We start from the raw sequence: 18,418 nt of genomic DNA, 5'->3' as shown, positions 1-18,418 counted from the left end.
TATTTGAGGTTTGGTTTTGAGGTGTAAGGCATCTCAATAGGAGCATTTCAGTTGTTGAACTCCGCTGTGAGCTCGGTTAAGTAGCCATTTAAATGGGTTGTTTTGACCTAAGTACAACACTATTTTGTCATTTCTGACAGTATCATTTAGTAGTATTACTTATACAAATTAATTTAGCATATACTGATAAGACTAATATAATACTATAGAAAATATTAGAAAAGAGAAAGACATATATAGTTCCACTACCATAAGAACCAGTAAATCGAGTTCTGATTTCCACCAGGATGTTGAAGTAGCTGCATTACTGGCTTTTTTCTTCAAGGTCAAATGGAGAGGAAGTTTAGAAAGGAAAGGAGAAGCCCTGTGTGTGGGTGGGCGGTGGTTATTTTGCATTGGTGTCAGTGGTGTTGGTGTCCACTGCAGTGTTAGCCTAAGCCAGAGTGGCTCTTGGCTATGAAAGCATGAAAAAGGGTTGAATTGTTAGCGTTAGGTTCTTCTCTCTACCATTGCCTGCAGTAAATAAGAGAGTCCTATCAACAGCTATATGCCAGTACTTTTTTAAAACAAGTGAAATGGAAGAGTGTAAGAAAAATGTAACTTACTAGAACTGACTAAAGAATTAAAAAACTTGGATAGTTCTGTAGCTGTTAAAGAAGTGGAAGTAAATGGCAAACCTCTCAACCCAGATGGTATTACAAGCAAGTTCCAAACTTTGAAGGAACAGATTATCCCTATTTGAAATACACCTTTCCAGACAATAAAAAGAATGCTACTTAACTCAATTCTTTGAGGCTAGTATTATCCCTGTTTTGAAATCAGACAGACGACTTGAGAAAGATAAAGTTTTATTTCACTCGTAGTAGGAGGTACTATGCAAATTTTTAGTATTAGCTGGAGTATAGACGGCTTGAGCACGGGAGCAGAGAGCCCCCAAACAGACCCATCTATGTTGGACTTTGATATATGACAGGGGAGGCATGTCCAATGAGTAGGACAGGTGGCACTCTTCCATAATGTTGCTGGAAAAAATGGTTTCTATTTGGAAACAGATGGAATGGGTTCCTCTCTCACACTATTAAACATAGAATCAGCCCTGGAATGTTAGAAACCTAAAATGTCAAAAACAAAAAATTAAATCTCACATACAGACTTTCAAGTAGGAAACAGTTTCTTAAACTGACTGCTGTGGAAGAGTGAGAGTAAGTATTAAGACGGGCCATGGTTATGAAAGGGAAGAGTGATAAATCTAATGATTACAATTAATAACTTTTTAGACCTAAAGTTAACTTCACAAACTGGGAGAAGATATTCATAGTATTTGCACTTGCCCAGGAATTGGTATCAAAGTACAAACAGCTCAAATGAGCAAGAGAAATGGATGAAAAACATTTTTATCTTTAAGTTTTTAGTGAGAGAGACACTTGGAAATGAAGAAAGGTTCAGTATCATGTAAATCAAGACCACTCTGAGGTGCTGTTTTAAACCTGTGGGATTGGCAAGGAATAAAGGAAGGAAGGAAGAAGGGGGAGAGAAAGGAAAGTCGACTGAGTATCTAGAGTGGAAGAAGGTCTAGATGACACAGTATCCCCAGTTTCTGGTGGGAGTATCAAGTGGCGTAATCACTTTGGAAATAGTGTGGCCATCGCTCCTCCTACATATATACTCAAGACATTCTTGCACATGTTCAGTAAGGACATACAGAAGAATGTCCAGAGCACAATTCACAGTAGCAAAAATCCAGGAACAAGCCAAATGACAATAGACAGGAAAGTGGGTGAGTAAATGTGATGATAGTTACTGTGGAATGTTAGAAATATAGTGACACAGAAAACAATATGCACAAGTCATAGCATTATAAAGTTAGAAAATAAATCCCAAGAGATGACAGTGTAGCATGTTATTTTTATGTTAAAAATTTAAAATATACCCTTTAGGAATACGTACAAATTAATAAACAAAACTGTAAAAAGGAAAGCAAGCGAGAGTAAAGAACACAGATTCTAGTTAATGCTTTCAGGGTACAGGGAGGCAGGACGTGGAATAGGCAGGCCTGCTATATGGTTAAACGTGGTTAATTGTCCAGGCCCTCTCTTTTTTGTATGGAGAGACGGGTTCGTGAAGGCTTGTTACAATATTTAAGATAGCTAATTAGATTACTAGCTCAGTAGAAAGAGGGACACCCACAGACCAATGGTGACAATGCATCCTGAATCAAGGATTATGACTAATTCAGAGTACTAGGGATTGAGAAAGGAAATGAAAAGTATCTTAATTCTCAAATTAGAGAAATAATTAAGAGATAATATTGATAGTTCATAATAACACTGCTTCTATCATTTAAGAAATAATTATTAGAGGGAAAAATGCTTCACATGTCTTTGGAATAGCTTGGACTAGATGTAATTTCCAGTGTTTAACCTAAAAAGGTGTCTCAGATTTAGCCATAGAGATAATTGTTGCCTTTATCTGTAAATTTTATTCAGTTTTTAACAAGGAATTTTAGGATAATGGTCTACTTACTCAAATTATGTAGTAGATTTTCAAATGACAAACGTTTTTAAAAAAATGGATTGGGTGAATGGAAAATTTTTTTATTTTATAGTGCTTATTAATGGGATAAGATTTCAATGTTTTCTGCTATTCATTTTATATTTAATTTTAAATTAGATTTTAATAGAATTTTAACTGCTTAAATAAGGATATAAATATATCTGTATATAATATACACACTATGTGTGTGTGTTTGTGTATATTCATACTTATGCCAAAATTAGACATAAATTATAACTCTTGGGATAATAGGTGTTCATGCTTCTCTGTGTAATTAAAAATACACATTGTGTCTATATGTAAATATATTCCTATTTTATATAAATAGATCACCGCTTAATTTTGAAAAATATATTTAAAGCTTTAAGGCAAATTAGCCTGTTAAAGAAAATGATTTATAATTTAACATCTAATGAAGTATAACTACTGTTACAGTAATTCCTGCCTGCCTGCCTTTCTTTAAAAAAATAAAATAGAACTTTTTAATGTTTTGGATCTCAGAGCAGAACTACCCGCAAGTTTATGTTTGTCCCATAACTTTGGGAGGTGGAAAATGTTTGCAAGAAAAGGTGTAAAACAGTTCCAAAGTACCTAGCTTTAATTTTTACTATAATAATAATTTTTCTCTGAATTATTAATTATAGAAAGTCCCATACAGTCTAGCATTTAACTTTGTGTGTGTTTTTTTTCCTTATGCCATTTTTTAAAAAATCTTCAGACTGTATAGATTTGAGATCACATATAATGATATTTAATTAAAACTTAATTTTTTTGCAGCCATGAGCTCTTAAACAATTTGGTTGAAATCTACATTTCCTCAATGATTAAATGAATAAATGTTCATGTTTTATAGGAAGTCAGTAGTAATTTTAAGTCTTTGTTACTCAGTTTACATAGATTTTAATTGCGTTTTGTGTTTTGAGAGGGAGGAAATCTGTTTTGGAAATGAGAGAGGAAATTTGTTTTTGTGAACCCCACAGTGATTTCTTTCTAGATTTGTGATCAGTGTATTAAAAAATTACCCTACCTTTGGCTTTTATTTACCCATGAAATGGAAATATCTATTACCTTTTTAAAAAATACCTTGTGGCAGCCCTTTATCTTCATAAAGTAACTATAAGTAAACTTAAAGGGCGTGGAATTCCCCTTTTCTCTGTTGAATGGAAAGCTTTTTCAAATTTCTGCTTAAGGCACTTGTTAGGGAACAACCTAACTTGTTAGGTTTGTGTATCTTTTAAAACTTGGTATACAATCTGTCTTAAATTGTGGTGTATTTAAGGAATGATTTAGTAGAATATTTTGATATGTGAAGAGGTACACAAGAAAAAATTATGTTCCTCCTTCTTTTGCCATAACTGGGGCTTCTGTATATGTATTCCACCGTTGACAAGTAGGGTTCAAGTGGAATCAGAAACTGAAATCTAAGTCTGAGAAGTCTCTTGATTTGTTGGGTGTCTTAAAAGCATAAAGTCTTCTTGTATGTAAAAAGTATACATATAATATATTAAGACACACACTAAGCTGTATATAAAGTATATGTATACATTAAGCTATGTATATGAAGTTATATTTTACTTACATATATAGTACTCCCCTTGATATAACCATGATCACTTTTGTCCTGCTTATATCATAGGGCTTTGCATTTGGGTGGATAGATAGGTAGGTTTAAAAAAAAGAAAAATAGATGGCAGTAGATGGAAAATAATTTGAAAATATCAAGCAGAGAAATAAATTTTCAACTTTTCTTTGCCCCTTCAAACAAGTTGAGCTTAAAAGCTGAGTTATGTGAGGAAGGAGATATTGTTCTTTTTTTTAAAGGAGTGTAAATTTGGGTGATAAGACATTTTTATGTATATGTACATATGTATTATTTAGATAATAACTTTAGATAAAAAATAAAGTATAAATAAAAATATTTAGGCATACAACATATAAATATCTGTATGATTGAAACAAGACTATAATTTTGGTGTATGATTGCTGGTACCAGTATTCTGAGAGGATCAGTGATTCCTGGAGAAGGGATTCATGCTACCTGATTTGTTCAGCTTGAGCTAGCTTAAGGGGTTTAGAACAGGAGAGAGTGGGACAGAGGTGTTTCTAGTGGGATGTAAGAGTGCTTGTGTTTTTCTGGGAGTACAGTTAATTAACCATCTTTGTTTATAGTGAGGAATAGGGATTGACAAGTTTGGACCAAAAAAATGGGAGTTCAGATGCAAGGCTAGGAAGTTTAGAGAAGGCATTGACAATATTAATGCTAGTCGAGCTTTAGGAAGATTAATCAGGCAGGCAGTATCCAGGATAGATTGGAACTAGGGGAGGAAGACCAACTAGTAGGTCCTAAAACACAGTGGTTCATAGTTTTTCCGCCCCCAGCCCTGACAGATGTGAAGATTAATATAGCTGTTGGAGAACCATTCCTCTTAGTAATACTGTGCTTACGGTTGCAGAGATTTCCATCACAGTGCAACAGGTGGGAGGAAGATGTCTTATGACTTAAGATCATACATTATTGTGTAGGGTTAATGCTCCAAAAGCCTGAAATCACTTTGAAATTTGTAGGAATGAAAATGGAACTGAAAGTTAACTATTAAAACTGATGGTGCTTGGGAATTTTGACTGAGTAGAGAGAAAAGGTGACTCAGGTGGCTTTGAAATACCAGGCCTATGACCCTTGTCCTGAAACCTAGTCTATAGTGACTGGCAAGGAGAAGGATGCTTAGTAAAGCATTTGGGAAATGTCAGCATGGCCCAAGACCTATCCATTGCTAACAGGATTGTTGTGGTCCTGGGTGACAGGTGCTTTAAAGGACTGTTTTTGTTTCTCTAGGAGTTTATGGAAACACTTCCGTGCTGTGAGCCTTTGTTTATTTTTGCTAGTGTTCCCTGCTTACATGGCTTACATGATTTGCCAGTTTTTCCACATGGATTTTTGGCTGCTTATCATTATTTCTAGCAGCATTCTCACCTCTCTTCAGGTAAGCCTAGGAATAATTAACTTTACATAATAATTGAATTTACTTATTTTTCCTTCCAGAAAAAGAATTAAACTTTTTCAAGATGAATGATTATAAGTGACCTGTTTAGGTGATTACTTCCTACCTTACTTATCAGAATAACATTACACTGATATGAACATAGAGCTTAGATAGTAGGTTATTAAAATATCACACCTATCTGTGTCACTGTATCTTTTTTTTATCGAGGTAATTAAACTTTGCAAATGTATAAAATGATACAGAGCTATCATGTAAAGCTTAAATTGATAAGTAACTATAAAATATTAAAAGATTTTATAGCTTGTCTGGAGCACATTTTCTTAGTAAATACCCGCTCAAGAATATTCTTAGTTTCATGATTTATGTGAATATGTGACATGTGTAATATACACATAGATACATACAACAGATAATATTGCCCTGGAAATAATAAGCTTATTGTAACTTGAAAGTGGATCTTTGCTGCCTGATCAGTAAGAAGTAAAAGAAAACATAACACTGGCAACAAAGATTTATTCATTGTTACTTTAGAGATAAAGGTTCTTTGAAAGTTGACTACAGGATTAGGAAAATTTAGAGAGAGTTTTAATGGGTTTTGGTGATCTCTGGGGAATGAAAGGAAAGGGTGAGTCAGAAAAGTGATAACTAGTCAGAATTATTTTAAGAAAGTTACATCTCAAGATACGGCTTTTTGGTATCAAATGCTTGGATCACTGAGATTACCTGCATTTTAATTATACCATGGTTTTCTCTGATATTAAATATGGCATCCTAAAACTGTTAGGAATGTTATTGCTTAAAGTCTATGAAAAGCCTTTCTTAGTGGTCATACTCTGTTTTAAAATACATGTATTTTACAGGTTTTGGGAACACTTTTTATTTATGTCTTATTTATGGTTGAGGAATTCCGAAAAGAGCCAGTGGAAAACATGGATGATGTCATCTACTATGTGAATGGCACTTACCGCCTTCTGGAGTTTCTTGTGGCCCTCTGTGTGGTGGCCTATGGTGTCTCAGAGACCATCTTTGGAGAATGGACCGTAATGGGCTCAATGATCATCTTTATCCATTCCTATTATAATGTGTGGCTTCGGGCACAGCTGGGGTGGAAGAGCTTCCTACTCCGAAGGGATGCTGTGAATAAGATTAAATCATTACCCATTGCTACAAAAGAGCAGCTGGAGAAGCACAATGATATATGTGCCATCTGTTACCAGGTAACTCATACAATAGGAATCCATTTGGGTGGGTTGGTGTATCGCTTGGGACTTTAACCACATTAACCAAATTTAAGTTAAATTTGTAGGCAGAATTATTTCCTTGGTTAAAAAAAATAGGTCTCAGGTGGCGCCTGGGTGGCTCAGTGGGTTAAGCCGCTGCCTTCGGCTCAGGTCATGATCTCAGAGTCCTGGGATCGAGCCCCGCATGGGGCTCTCTGCTCAGCAGGGAGCCTGCTTCCTCCTCTCTCTCTGCCTGCCTCTCTGCCTGCTTGTGATCTCTCTCTGTCAAATAAATAAATAAAATCTTAAAAAAAAAAAAAAATAGGTCTCAGAAATTGTTAAAGACCTGATAGAATATTTCCATTTTATTTCTGAGTTAAGTTTTTAATTTAGTCCCTCAAGTTCTAATTTATTGTTATTTTCAACATTGCTCACCAATAAATAAAGGAAAAACAGGTCAGGTGTATTTTATATTTACTCCCAAATATACACACACACACACCACACACACACACACACACACACACACACACACACACATATCCTGTCAAATATATACGATCGTTCAGGAGTCAGCAACTTCTGAAAAGTGGTGTGCCAAGATTCTGACACTTTTCCTTCTGGTATTTCCAGGATGGGAAGAAGTATTCATTTACTTAACATAGGTAGAGAGAGTATATGTTTACCTGTAGGTTGATGACTACCTGAGATGGATACAAGCCTTTGTGTCTGGAAGTGGGAACTAGAGGGTATGAGAGAGTCACCTAACCCATATGCCGTTGTAGTTGGCCTTCCTGGCATCTTTGGCATGTGTGTTATGAAGAGCTGATGTCTGCCTCCTATTAAAATTGAAACGTAGTATTGAAATGAGTTTGGAAATATCACTGCAAAAAATAGGCCTACAGTTTATCGTCACCACTAACTTGGGCAGGGGGGTGGTTGAGGAGCAGCTTTTTATAGCTAAATTGTGCTATTGGAAGTATGGATAGAATAAGGGCAACAACAGAAATTGTTTAAAATCCCTCTTAAAGAGTGTAGGCTGGTGGACTAAAACGAGATAATAGAGTCATTCAGTATGAGGGAATGGTCTTTAGCCAAGGTGCTTTACAGTTTAGATGGGAGTGTGTATGTATTGGTGTGTGTTTAAGACTGCCTAGCTCAAGAATTTAGTCTTAAGAATAAGATGCAACTACCACTTTTTTATTCTTGTTAGAACATACCTTTGGGTACTCACAAAATAATGTCTTCCGAGTTGTTTTTGTATTTGGGGGACTAAGGACAATTGTAGGTTCCCCCCAAGTGAAGTGGCCATTGTCTTAGTTCTGCTTCCTTTGTGCTTGGTAGCATCGTTGTATGTGGGAAAGAGCACGTCAAAGACAGGGCACATCAGCTTCAGCAGCCAATGTCTAAATATTCTAACTCCGGGATTTAAGAGTCTCCTTTTTGTATTTCCTGTTGCCACATCACTTTTTTTGAGGTGCTAGAACTACCTGCTGATATCACACAGAAAATGAAAGTCAAATTGCTTAACTTCCCAGCTGGCTGCTTTTCCTTGAATGGCTTTCTGCTTAAAAGTTGACTTCCAGGTGTTACCAGTTCTTGGCAAGGAATTTCTGTCACAACTACAACTCCTTGTTTTGGGACTTTAAACAAAATTAATGGTTGAGTCACTAAATGTATATTCTTAACAATTAAATCATGTCCTCAGCCTTCCCTCCCTGAATATATATTCTGCAAGGAACATTAATGCAAAGTAAACCACTTCTTAATCCGGTGGTTATCAAACTTGAGTGTGCCTAAAACTTACATGGGTGGCTTGCTGTAACTGTAGATTTGTGAATGCTGTCTTAAGCTATTCCAATTCTGTAGGTCTTGGGGGGCTCAATAATATGCCTGGTTATTAGCAAGCACTCTGGGTGATTGTGATGCAGATCGAGAAGCTGTGGCTTAGACAGACCCTATCTTGAAGACTGCATTACATACATTCTCCTTAATGAAATTGCCACTTCCTTGCCAATACCCTGGTGTTATGTGGCTGATTTTGTCTCCTTGCCAGTGATTTCATCATGGAATAATCTGTTTAGCTGTGTTGAAGCATAACTGTGGGAAGTCCTGTCTTCATCAGATTTTCTTAGGTTCTAATTACATGCGTGCCATGCGGGGGGAAACCCAGTGATCACACTGCAGTAGTTATGTGATGCTTGTGTTCCATATGAAGGCAGAAGCCAGTTAAGAAGTTTGTTGCTTTCTCATTTTTTATTTTTACTTCTTTTGAAAACTGCTTAGCCAGTGGTTCTTGCATTGTTGGTGTAAAAGTGTCTCTGAAGGCAGGAGGATTATCACTGTAATCTAAAATGAGTTTTATTCTAAAATCTGTGTTATACCTTTTCTATGGGGAATTGTGGGAAAGAAATGTTGGAACTAGAACTTTTGGGATTAGCAGCAAAGATTTTAGATAATGGGCATTTATTGAGGTATCTTTCCCTCCCTTCTAGGACATGAAATCTGCTGTGATCACACCTTGCAGTCATTTCTTCCATGCAGGCTGCCTCAAGAAGTGGCTATATGTCCAGGAGACCTGCCCTCTGTGCCACTGCCACCTCAAAAACTCCTCCCAGCTTCCAGGGTTAGGAGCTGAGCTGGTTCCACAACCTCATGCTGGAGTTGAGCAAAATATGCTTCAGGAAGGAACTGAACCTGCAAATCAAGAGCATCCTCCAGGGACTGGGATGCAAGAAGGTTCCAGGGACAATAATGAGTGCATTGCCACTAGATCAGATAGCCAGGAAGGGACTTGTGATCCTAAGGGATATCCTTCTAGTGTGAAAGATGAAGCATGTCCTGTTGAGGTCAGCCTAGAAGAAAAGAAGCAGAAATAATGCTTTGATACTCTGGAGAAGTTAACTCACTATGAAATTTGAGCTCAGATTTGAGGAATGAATGTATGAGATGATGAGGCAGGAAACTTGACATTCCAAGGGTCTGATCCAGGAAGTAATCTCAGTGGAGACTGCTTGCTTTCATCCCCTTGACATTGTGGGAGAAAATTGCAATGTATGCTAATCAAAATGTATTTATATAGCCCATGCTGATATTTTGTAGAGGTCTGCCAAGAAAACTCAACCTCAACAACTTCAGAAACTGCCCCTGATTTGTAAGGGATACATAAAATCAGATTTGAGTGCTTGCAAGGGGCTAAAGAAAGGATAAAGAGCATGAAGACAGCATGGGAAGAAGCAGGCAGAAGCGGAACTGACATTTAACTTTCTATGGGACAGAATCATTCTTACTACAAAGTATGAGTAGTGACCAGCCCTTTTCACCACCCCCCTTTCCCTCAGTTAATTGGAACTCAGTCAGGTGATAATTGAGTTTTGTACAGCACTGAAATGAAATCAAAGATGTAAGAGCATTGATTGTATTCCAAGATTGAAGCACGCTCATACTTCGTATGTGCTTTAGGGGAGGGGGTGGGTGGGCACTGGGCCTTGCGGGTGCATTCATGTAATCTGAGACTCTTGAACTTTATGATGGAGTCTTCAATATTTTGATGTATATGGAACTTTTGTTAATATATTGTATACTGTGTTGGCTGTGTGACGTAAACTAAAACTCTAATGAACACTTTGGGGTCCACGTTAGTGTAGGAGACCAAAGTGGGAGGGGTTTTAGGGCACTGATAAAGGCCCGAAGTGTACTTTTCAATCCTGTGTAATGTTTAATTCTTGCAACTGAATCAAAACAGTGTTAAATTCTGGCAATATTTGCACTTGGGGAATGAGTACATAACTGTATGATCACACTCTGCAAATGCCACTTTTAAAGCTGTTAATAGACTTTGCACCTTTTCTTTGACAAGTTTGTGTCATATTTAAATTTTTACATTCATCATGGCTACAGGTAGAACTGGGGAGGGGGGACTGTAATTTTTTATGGGAATTTTGATATGAAAAGAAACTAGTCATTTATTTATACAATAGGCTTGGCTCAAAAAGTGTTTTTCAGACTCGATATTCCTAATGTGGGATGTGACTTTATTTTATTTTTAGTAGCAAATTTGGATGTAGACTGACAGACATAGCTGAATGTCTTAATAAATTTAAATTTGAAGATAACGGTGTTTTGTTCCCGTGATGATTATTATTGGAAAGTGAAATTCTGTTCTTAGGAGGTTTTGTTTTTATCCACCCAGGTTTCTTATATCTATTTCCCTGTCAAAATGCCCTGCAGGTGGCAAAACGTTTTGATTGAAAATGACCAGCTCTTTGAAATCTACACTAGTGGAAGCAAACCTAGCTTTGCATTAGATGCCTTTGGGGAGTTTTTTTTTTTTTAAAGTACACATTTCATGGATGGACCTCGAGGGTGTTATGCTAAGAGAAATCAGACTGAGAAAGACAGATGCCATATGATTTCACTCCTGTGGAATCTGAAAAACAAAATATGAATAAGCAAACAAAAGCAGAATCACACTTAAAAATTGAGAGAACTAATGGTTGCCAGACCAGGGGGAGATAGGGAGAAAGGCCAAATGGGGGAAGGGGAGTTGGAGGAAGGGCTTCTGGTTAGGGAATGAATAAATCACAGGGACAAAAGGTACAGCACAGGGAATACAGTAGAGAATACTGTTGCAGCGTTGTGTAGTGTGCACCACAGAACATGCGGAGATGTGGAATCACTGATGTACACTGGAAACTAACACAACATTGTGTGTCAACAATACTCCACAAATTTTTAAGAATTACACATATATGAACCTGACTTCAGATCTACTGACTCGGGCTTTGGGGGTTTCTGCGAATGTGCTTTTCAAAGCTTCCTGGGTTATACCAGCAGTTTGATGTTTGGAAAAGAAGTCTAGAGTAGAATGCATTTCTCCCTCCGCCTCACTGAAGTGGCTCACCGTCGTTGGCAGATGGCCCCCTCTAGTGGTAGGCTGGCAGTAATCTCTGATTTAAAACTGGATCCTTTGAGCAAAAGGTGCATGTTCAAAAGTGAAACTTTTTGGTTCTTTGTCTGAAGGGAAAAAATAGTTAAAGTTGAAATCATTTATGGCATAGCGAACTTGGCCATTTTCTTTTTAATATTTTATTATTTTATTTATTTGACAGAGATCACAAGTAGGCAGAGAGAGGAGGAAGCAGGCTCCCTGCTCAGCAGAGATGAGTAGAGATGAGGGGCTCGATCCCAGGACCCTGGCAGAGGCTTTAACCCACTGCGTCACCGAGATGCCCCTGAACTTGGCCATTTTTAAAAATTGTTTACACTTCCGTCCAAAGGATTCTGTTCCTACAGACCATAGGGAAAGTAGTCACCTGTAAGTAGAGACTTCTTTGGCATCAGTTTAACATTTAATACGATTTTTACCTCCTCCTAGCATGGAGACGCCAGCTCTACTTACCAAACCATATGGCCTCTCCGTTCAGCAGTCCTGGTGGACAAAGAGCATTCTGTTCAGTGTAGGTATCCTTTTGTTTCATTCAGGAAAGCTATATTATGTAGTAACAACGCCCCTCCAAATCTCAAGTGGCTTTAAAGCATCCAAAGTTTCTGTCTCGCGCACCCTGCCTATGTGACTCCGGAGTTGGCGGGGTGCCCCGTGCAGGGCAGACACTTGGATGGAGGCTGCTGGAACAGCCACTGTTGAACTTTCCTCATGGTCATGGCTAAGACGAAGGGCTGGCAATTCACTGGACGTCTGCCCCTTCTGTTCATCCCCCCCACAGCCTGAACAGTGGACTCACCAGCACAGGAGGCTTTAGAAGTTGGGTGTCCCCGCTGGGGCTTGGACAGAGAGCACGTGAGCAGTGCTGAGGCCCACCACACCGTGGCTGAAGCAACGCCTAATCGTCCTTGCATGGTATTCAAACTTTGGGAGCACACCTGTTCGAAGTACACTGGGAACCTCTGACTTCATTTACTCCTTGCTTTGGTAAGCTGGGACTGTGCCACTGTGTAATGCCATCTGTATTTCAGATTTTTTTTTTTAAGATTTTTATTTACTTATTAGATCACAAGTAGGCAGAGAGAGGGTGGGGGAAGCAGGCTCCCTGCTGAGGAGAGAGCCCAATGTGAGGCTCGATCCCAGGATCCTGAGAACATGACCTGAGCCGAAGGCAGAGGCTTTAACCACTGAGCCACCCAGGTGCCCTCAGATTTGTCTTTTGATCATTTTTGGAATAGTTTACAACTCATAGACTTTTGACTTAACACAAAAGTTTAACCATCTCTACTACTGAAGAGAAAGTTAGATTTAATTTCTCTTCCATTCCACTTGATCAAATTTAAGTGAGAAAATATTACATCCTTTTTGGGGGGGCACCCTTTCTGTGTCCACCTACTGATTTCCACTGTTTTTCAGACCATGAGTACATATATTCACTCATAACCAGTTTTCTCTTAAAAGGCTTTTTATCACCTTACAAACTTTGACCTCAATGTTAGTACTCAACAGTCTGAAGAGTCATACCAGTTATTAACATTGCATTTCCACTTTGTGGTGTTTTCATGCTGTAAAACTTGTTCCAGGGGCGTCTGGGTGGCTCAGTGGGTTAAAGCTTCTGCCTTTGACTCAGGTCATGATCTCAGGTTCCTGGGATCGAGCCCCGCATCTGGCTCTCTGCTCAGCGGGGAGCCTGCTTCCCCCTTTCTCTGCCTGCCTCTCTGCCTGCTTGTGATCTCTCTCTCTGTCAAATAAATAAATAAAATCTTTAAAAATAAAACAAACAAAAAAACAAAAACAAAGAAAAAAAACTTGTTCCAGGGATCTAAACCATACTATTGGCACAGTGTGTCTCGAGAAGTCTGATTTTCAAACACTGGCCCAAACACGAGGCTCTGAGATCCCCTCATTAAGGTTCCCGTGTTTGTCTCTGAAGTATACCATGTTTTCATGAACACTTGACACCAGAGACATTCTGCTTTCCCTAGAGGTTTTGACGTTATGTCAAATTGTGTATTTAATTAGTTAGTGGAGAAGGAAAATTTTGTAGTTTTCAAGTTTAAAAGGGAGGCCTTTTTTCCTATGGCTCCAGTAATGGGATAAGAGCCTTACAGAGATTGAAAGATTAATAACTTGAATATCAGAAGTTTTGGGAAAAACACCTTTAAGAAAATCAGTTTTATACTCTAGTTGTTTCTACTCTGGCTTTCATTTAAAAAAAAAATAACAGTCTAATTCTAGAATCATGGCAGGTTGAAGGTAAGAATTACTGGGTTTCAATTATTTTTTTAAATCCTATTTTTTAAAAATACTTCATTTTTAACACTAATGATTTAGAAACAAAGTTTTTTTTTTTGTTTGTTTGTTTGTTTTTTAAGATTATTTGAGAGAGCATGAGCAGGAGGAGAGGCAGGGGGAGAAGTGGGCTCCCCACTGAGCAGGGAGGCCATCGCAGGGCTTGATCTCAGGACCCTGGGATCATGACCTGAGCCGAAGGCAGGCGCTTAACTGACTGAGCCATCTGACGCCCCAAGGAAATCAAAATATTTAAAAAGAGTAAAAATCACCCATAATTTCACTTTTGGAATTAGTTTTTCAAACAGAACTCCCTTTTGTTGACAAGTACACGCCCTCTCACTTAGGAGTCATTTTTGCTTCTATTTTTAAAGTCTGCTGCCTGTTGTTCCGGTTCTGAAGTTCAAGCACATTCCAAACAATTCTGTAATTAGTCCATTAAAGTACACCTGTTTCTCCCAACTTTGAATGTATTGAATGCTATGCCTAAAAGTTGCATTTACTAGATAATGCTTGCTTGGAAAACAATAAAAAATACTAGGAGCAGATTACAGAACTAATTTTTCTTGTGGCCACTCAGCAAAAGACTTCTTTCTCCAGCAGATTTGACATTCGGTTGCAGTATGGTTCAGAGCAAAATCGGGCATTCCTAGTAAAGACTGAGTAAACACTGCTATTAATCACACTTCCAGAGTCCTATCCATTTTCCTTGCTCTTACTAAAACTGTTGGTGTTCTTCTCCTATTTTTTATGAATGTTGACTGTTTGACCCTTAGTTTTTCTTTCTATTCTTAATAGATATAAGTAACGCCTTGCTTTTCTGTTGTTTTATATGTTCTAAGGTAAAAAGAAAATGGCTTCTGACCAGCAGGAAATAATAACCCAGATGAATCTAGAAGAACTTCTGTGTCAACTCTAGGTGGAATATTCTATTACTTTCCGACTAACAATTTGCCAAACTGAAGTCATCTCTCTCAGTGGCACTGAGCCTGCTGGTTTCCTCTGACAGTCATTTACTGGGCTCCTTGGATTTAGGAAGATCGGCATAGAAGAGATGAGACGAGGCTTGACTAAAAGCTAGAGCTCTGGGCTATAATTTTTATTCCTGTATGAGCTGTGTGATTCTTTTTTTTTTTTTAACATTTATTTTATTTATTTATTCGACAGACAGAGATCACAATTCAGAGAGAGAGGAGGAAGCAGGCTCCCCACAGAGCAGAGAGCCTGATGCGGGGCTCGATCTCAGTACCCTGGGATCGTGACCTGAGCTGAAGGCAGCAGCTTAATCCACTGAGCCACCCAGGCGCCCCTGAGCTGTGTGATTCTTGGCCAGACTTTTTTTTCTGGGCTTCAACTTCATCTGGCAAAATGATCTCTCAGGTATCATTCTGCTCTTAAGATTTTGCTTATCTGTTTTTAATCTTTACCATGGACTGAGTGATAAGCTTCATGTTTTGTTTTCTTTTTCTTTTCTTTCTTTCTTTCTTTTTTTTTTTAATGTGCTGTGTCAGATATTAAACGTAGCAAAGTTTTGGGTTACTATGATGTTTCCAGTGCCTGGGAAAGAGCAGCAGCTTCCTACATATCTGAGTGAAGAAATGAACTTTATATGTGACTCCTTGTATAAACCCCAGAGTTTAAAAATGGCAGAGAACTCTGTTACTTCTAGGGGCAGAGAGTGTAACCCTACATGGCAGTGAGATAAGGTCATTTCTGTGACTGGTTTTTGATTACCTGACTGAATTCAGATAGAGAACTCAGAGATTTCTAGAATAGAGATTACAAATCTGGGGCATTCAGGTGCAATCTGGGCTGATGAATTCTTTCTTGGCTTTTTTTTTTTTTTAAGATTTTATTAATTTATTTGACAGACAGAGATCACAAGTAGGCAGAGAGGCAGGCAGAGAGAGGAAGGGAAGCAGGCTCCCCGTTGAGCAGAAAGTCCGATGCGGGGCTCGATCCCAGGACCCTGGGATCATGACCTGAGCCGAAGGCAGAGGCTTAACCCACTGAGCCACCCAGGCGCCCCTTCTTTCTTGGTTTTATTGTTTGGCCTCAAAGGTGCACTTTTAAATGACTTAAAAAAAAAACAAAACATTTGAATTAGTTGCCAGCCATTTAAAAATTGCAAGCCTATACATACAGATCCAGTTTCTGGCTTTTCTTGGAAAATCGGAAGAGCTGGCTGCACAAGGTTACCCATTCCTGACTGACAACGGTCAGCAGGAGTAGGAGTGGGTCACGTGGGCTCTCCCATTCACCCCAGTCCCCCTCCCCACCACTACCTGCCCCTAGAAATTTGATTCTTATCATCAGACTTCTGTCCAAGTAGGAGATGACAGCTCAGATTATTGGCAAGTGTGGCTTCTCACTTAATGACATTCTAGAGTACAAATATTTTGTATGAATCAGAGCAAAAAAAATAAAAGAGAACCTGGAACACTGCGGATAAATTTGACGTTCACTTGAGAAAGTGTAGAATCTGTATTTTCATTTTTCTTTTATTAAAAAAAAAATCAGCGACCAAGTGTCTCATTTGAATGTATTTGCAGTTTGGGTCTACACTTGACGTTTGTGTTTCCATCACATGATTGCATAGACCTGAGCCCGTGTTCCTCCCTCATTGCCGGGCACTGGAATCTGGCAGGAAGCTTGTGAAAACTACAGATGCCTCGGCCCAAACCCATAGATTCTGACTGGGTACGTTTGGAATGGAGCCCGAGTACTTGTTCTTTTTAGAAATTTTGTACATTCTGGTCCATCAAGATGTGAGGGCCTTTGATCTAGGGCAAATAATCCTGCTATTTTGGTGGTGAGGGGGGCAGTTTCTTGTTTTCAGAATCACTGCTTTTATGGAAGAAGTTTCTGAAAGAAGAAACACGCATCGAGATGTGTGCCTCCAGGGAACATTTATGGGTGAGGACTCCAGCAGCACACAGGGTTCCCACAGCCAAGCGGCAAAGCCTGGCGGGCACGTCAGCACAGGTGCACATGAGGCCTGACCTCGTTTACCAACCACTGTGGTTGATTAGCCACCCAGAAATGTCTGAAACTATTTATATTTTCAGTTTCACATTTTCAGGGTTTCCTCCCCCCGCCCCCAAACATACAGAATTAAAGAACCGTAGAATTTTGGAAATAAACCAGCCTTCAAGAGATCTAAAGCCCTTGCCTTATTTTAAAGAGAGCCCACTTTTCAGCTTGTCCAAAGCCACACGCAGCTGACAGCTGAGCTGGGGATAATTCTTAGATCTCTGAATCCCCACCTAGGGTTCTTCCTATTTCTCCTGCTTACCTCAAAAAAATATTGAAATATACATGTGTGTTCAGTTGTATTCAAGAGAGCTGCTTTGTTAAATATAAAGGGATTATACTTGAGCTTTGGTGAAAAGACGAAACTGCAAAAGTTTCTGAGGTAGTATATTATTTAAAACTATCACTCTGACATTATTTTTAAATAAATTATTCGAAAAGAGAAAACAAGTTAATAAAATTTAGGCTGCGGAATGAATCTTGATCTGTATGGCAAGCCACAGACCATCAGGACATGGAAGTTGGAAACTTGGCTATCAAATGTCCTTGCACTACTTAACAGGAAAATGCTCTCGGTGTAGTTAGAAGCCACCAAAAGGCACAGACCATGCAATCGCACTGTTTGCGGGAAGAGATGGGGCCGTGTTTGGGACTGGGGAGTCAAGTAAGCCATGGTTTGGAGAATTTTAAAATATAAAACTACTTCTTTCCCAAGAGAGGTATTACATCACTGAGAGGCAACACGTGAGGGATAGATACATTACAAATTTCCGTTTTCTTTCTAGTTGTTTAATAAGTCTTTTCCAAAACCCACTCGTCTTTCCTAAATTACTCTGAAACTCTTCCCTCTCCCTTAGAAAAGATGAAGCAGTGCTGAAAATTTAAGGGACACTTTTTGTTATTATGAGCTATATTGCGCAACTTGCAAAGAAGGGACCTCGGAAGATGGGAGCCTCTGTGTTTCCGTGTTGCAGCCGGTAGAGGACTGGTTTCTGAAGGATCATGTGTGTTTCTCCCCCACCCGACCCTGAGCCTTTGTATTCTCAATGCCCAATCTTCTCAGTCTCGAGCAAGCTGATCACTGAGGCCTCTGCCAACGTTCCGGCTCAGAACTGGTAAGATGTCGCCTGGGGGAGATCAGTCTCACTGGAAACATACTTTGTTTTGCTTAGACAATGTTTCTAAAAAAAATAGAGCTAACATTTAAAAATTGCAGGCTTTCACATTAAAAAGTCAGGGTTCTTGAGTTCTCTGGAAAAATCAGAAAATCTAAGTCCATTCCCATGGTAATATTCAATAGAAGCTTAGGAGTTCCTGCCCCTTAAACTGACATCTACTCCCTTCCCCCTAACTACCCTCTTGATGATGCAGCT

The 18,418-nt window shown here is 38.8% G+C and overlaps 1 protein-coding gene across 1 annotated transcript in view; it reads left to right on the top strand.

Annotated features, from left to right (window-relative positions):
* The window catches only part of RNF145 (ring finger protein 145), a 54,481-nt gene extending 43,591 nt beyond the window's left edge, over window positions 1-10,890 (top strand). Inside the window, exons 10-12 of the mRNA XM_059417272.1 lie at window positions 5,387-5,534; window positions 6,416-6,772; window positions 9,271-10,890. Coding sequence (XP_059273255.1) covers window positions 5,387-5,534; window positions 6,416-6,772; window positions 9,271-9,654 — 889 coding nt within the window. The 3' untranslated portion in view covers window positions 9,655-10,890. The remainder of the gene's footprint in view (window positions 1-5,386; window positions 5,535-6,415; window positions 6,773-9,270) is intronic.
* The last annotated feature ends 7,528 nt before the right edge of the window (window positions 10,891-18,418 follow it).

The sequence above is a fragment of the Mustela nigripes genome, chromosome 12 (genome assembly GCF_022355385.1).
Source record: "Mustela nigripes isolate SB6536 chromosome 12, MUSNIG.SB6536, whole genome shotgun sequence".
NCBI lineage: Eukaryota > Metazoa > Chordata > Mammalia > Carnivora > Mustelidae > Mustela > Mustela nigripes.
This window is presented reverse-complemented; position numbering and strand designations above follow the sequence as displayed.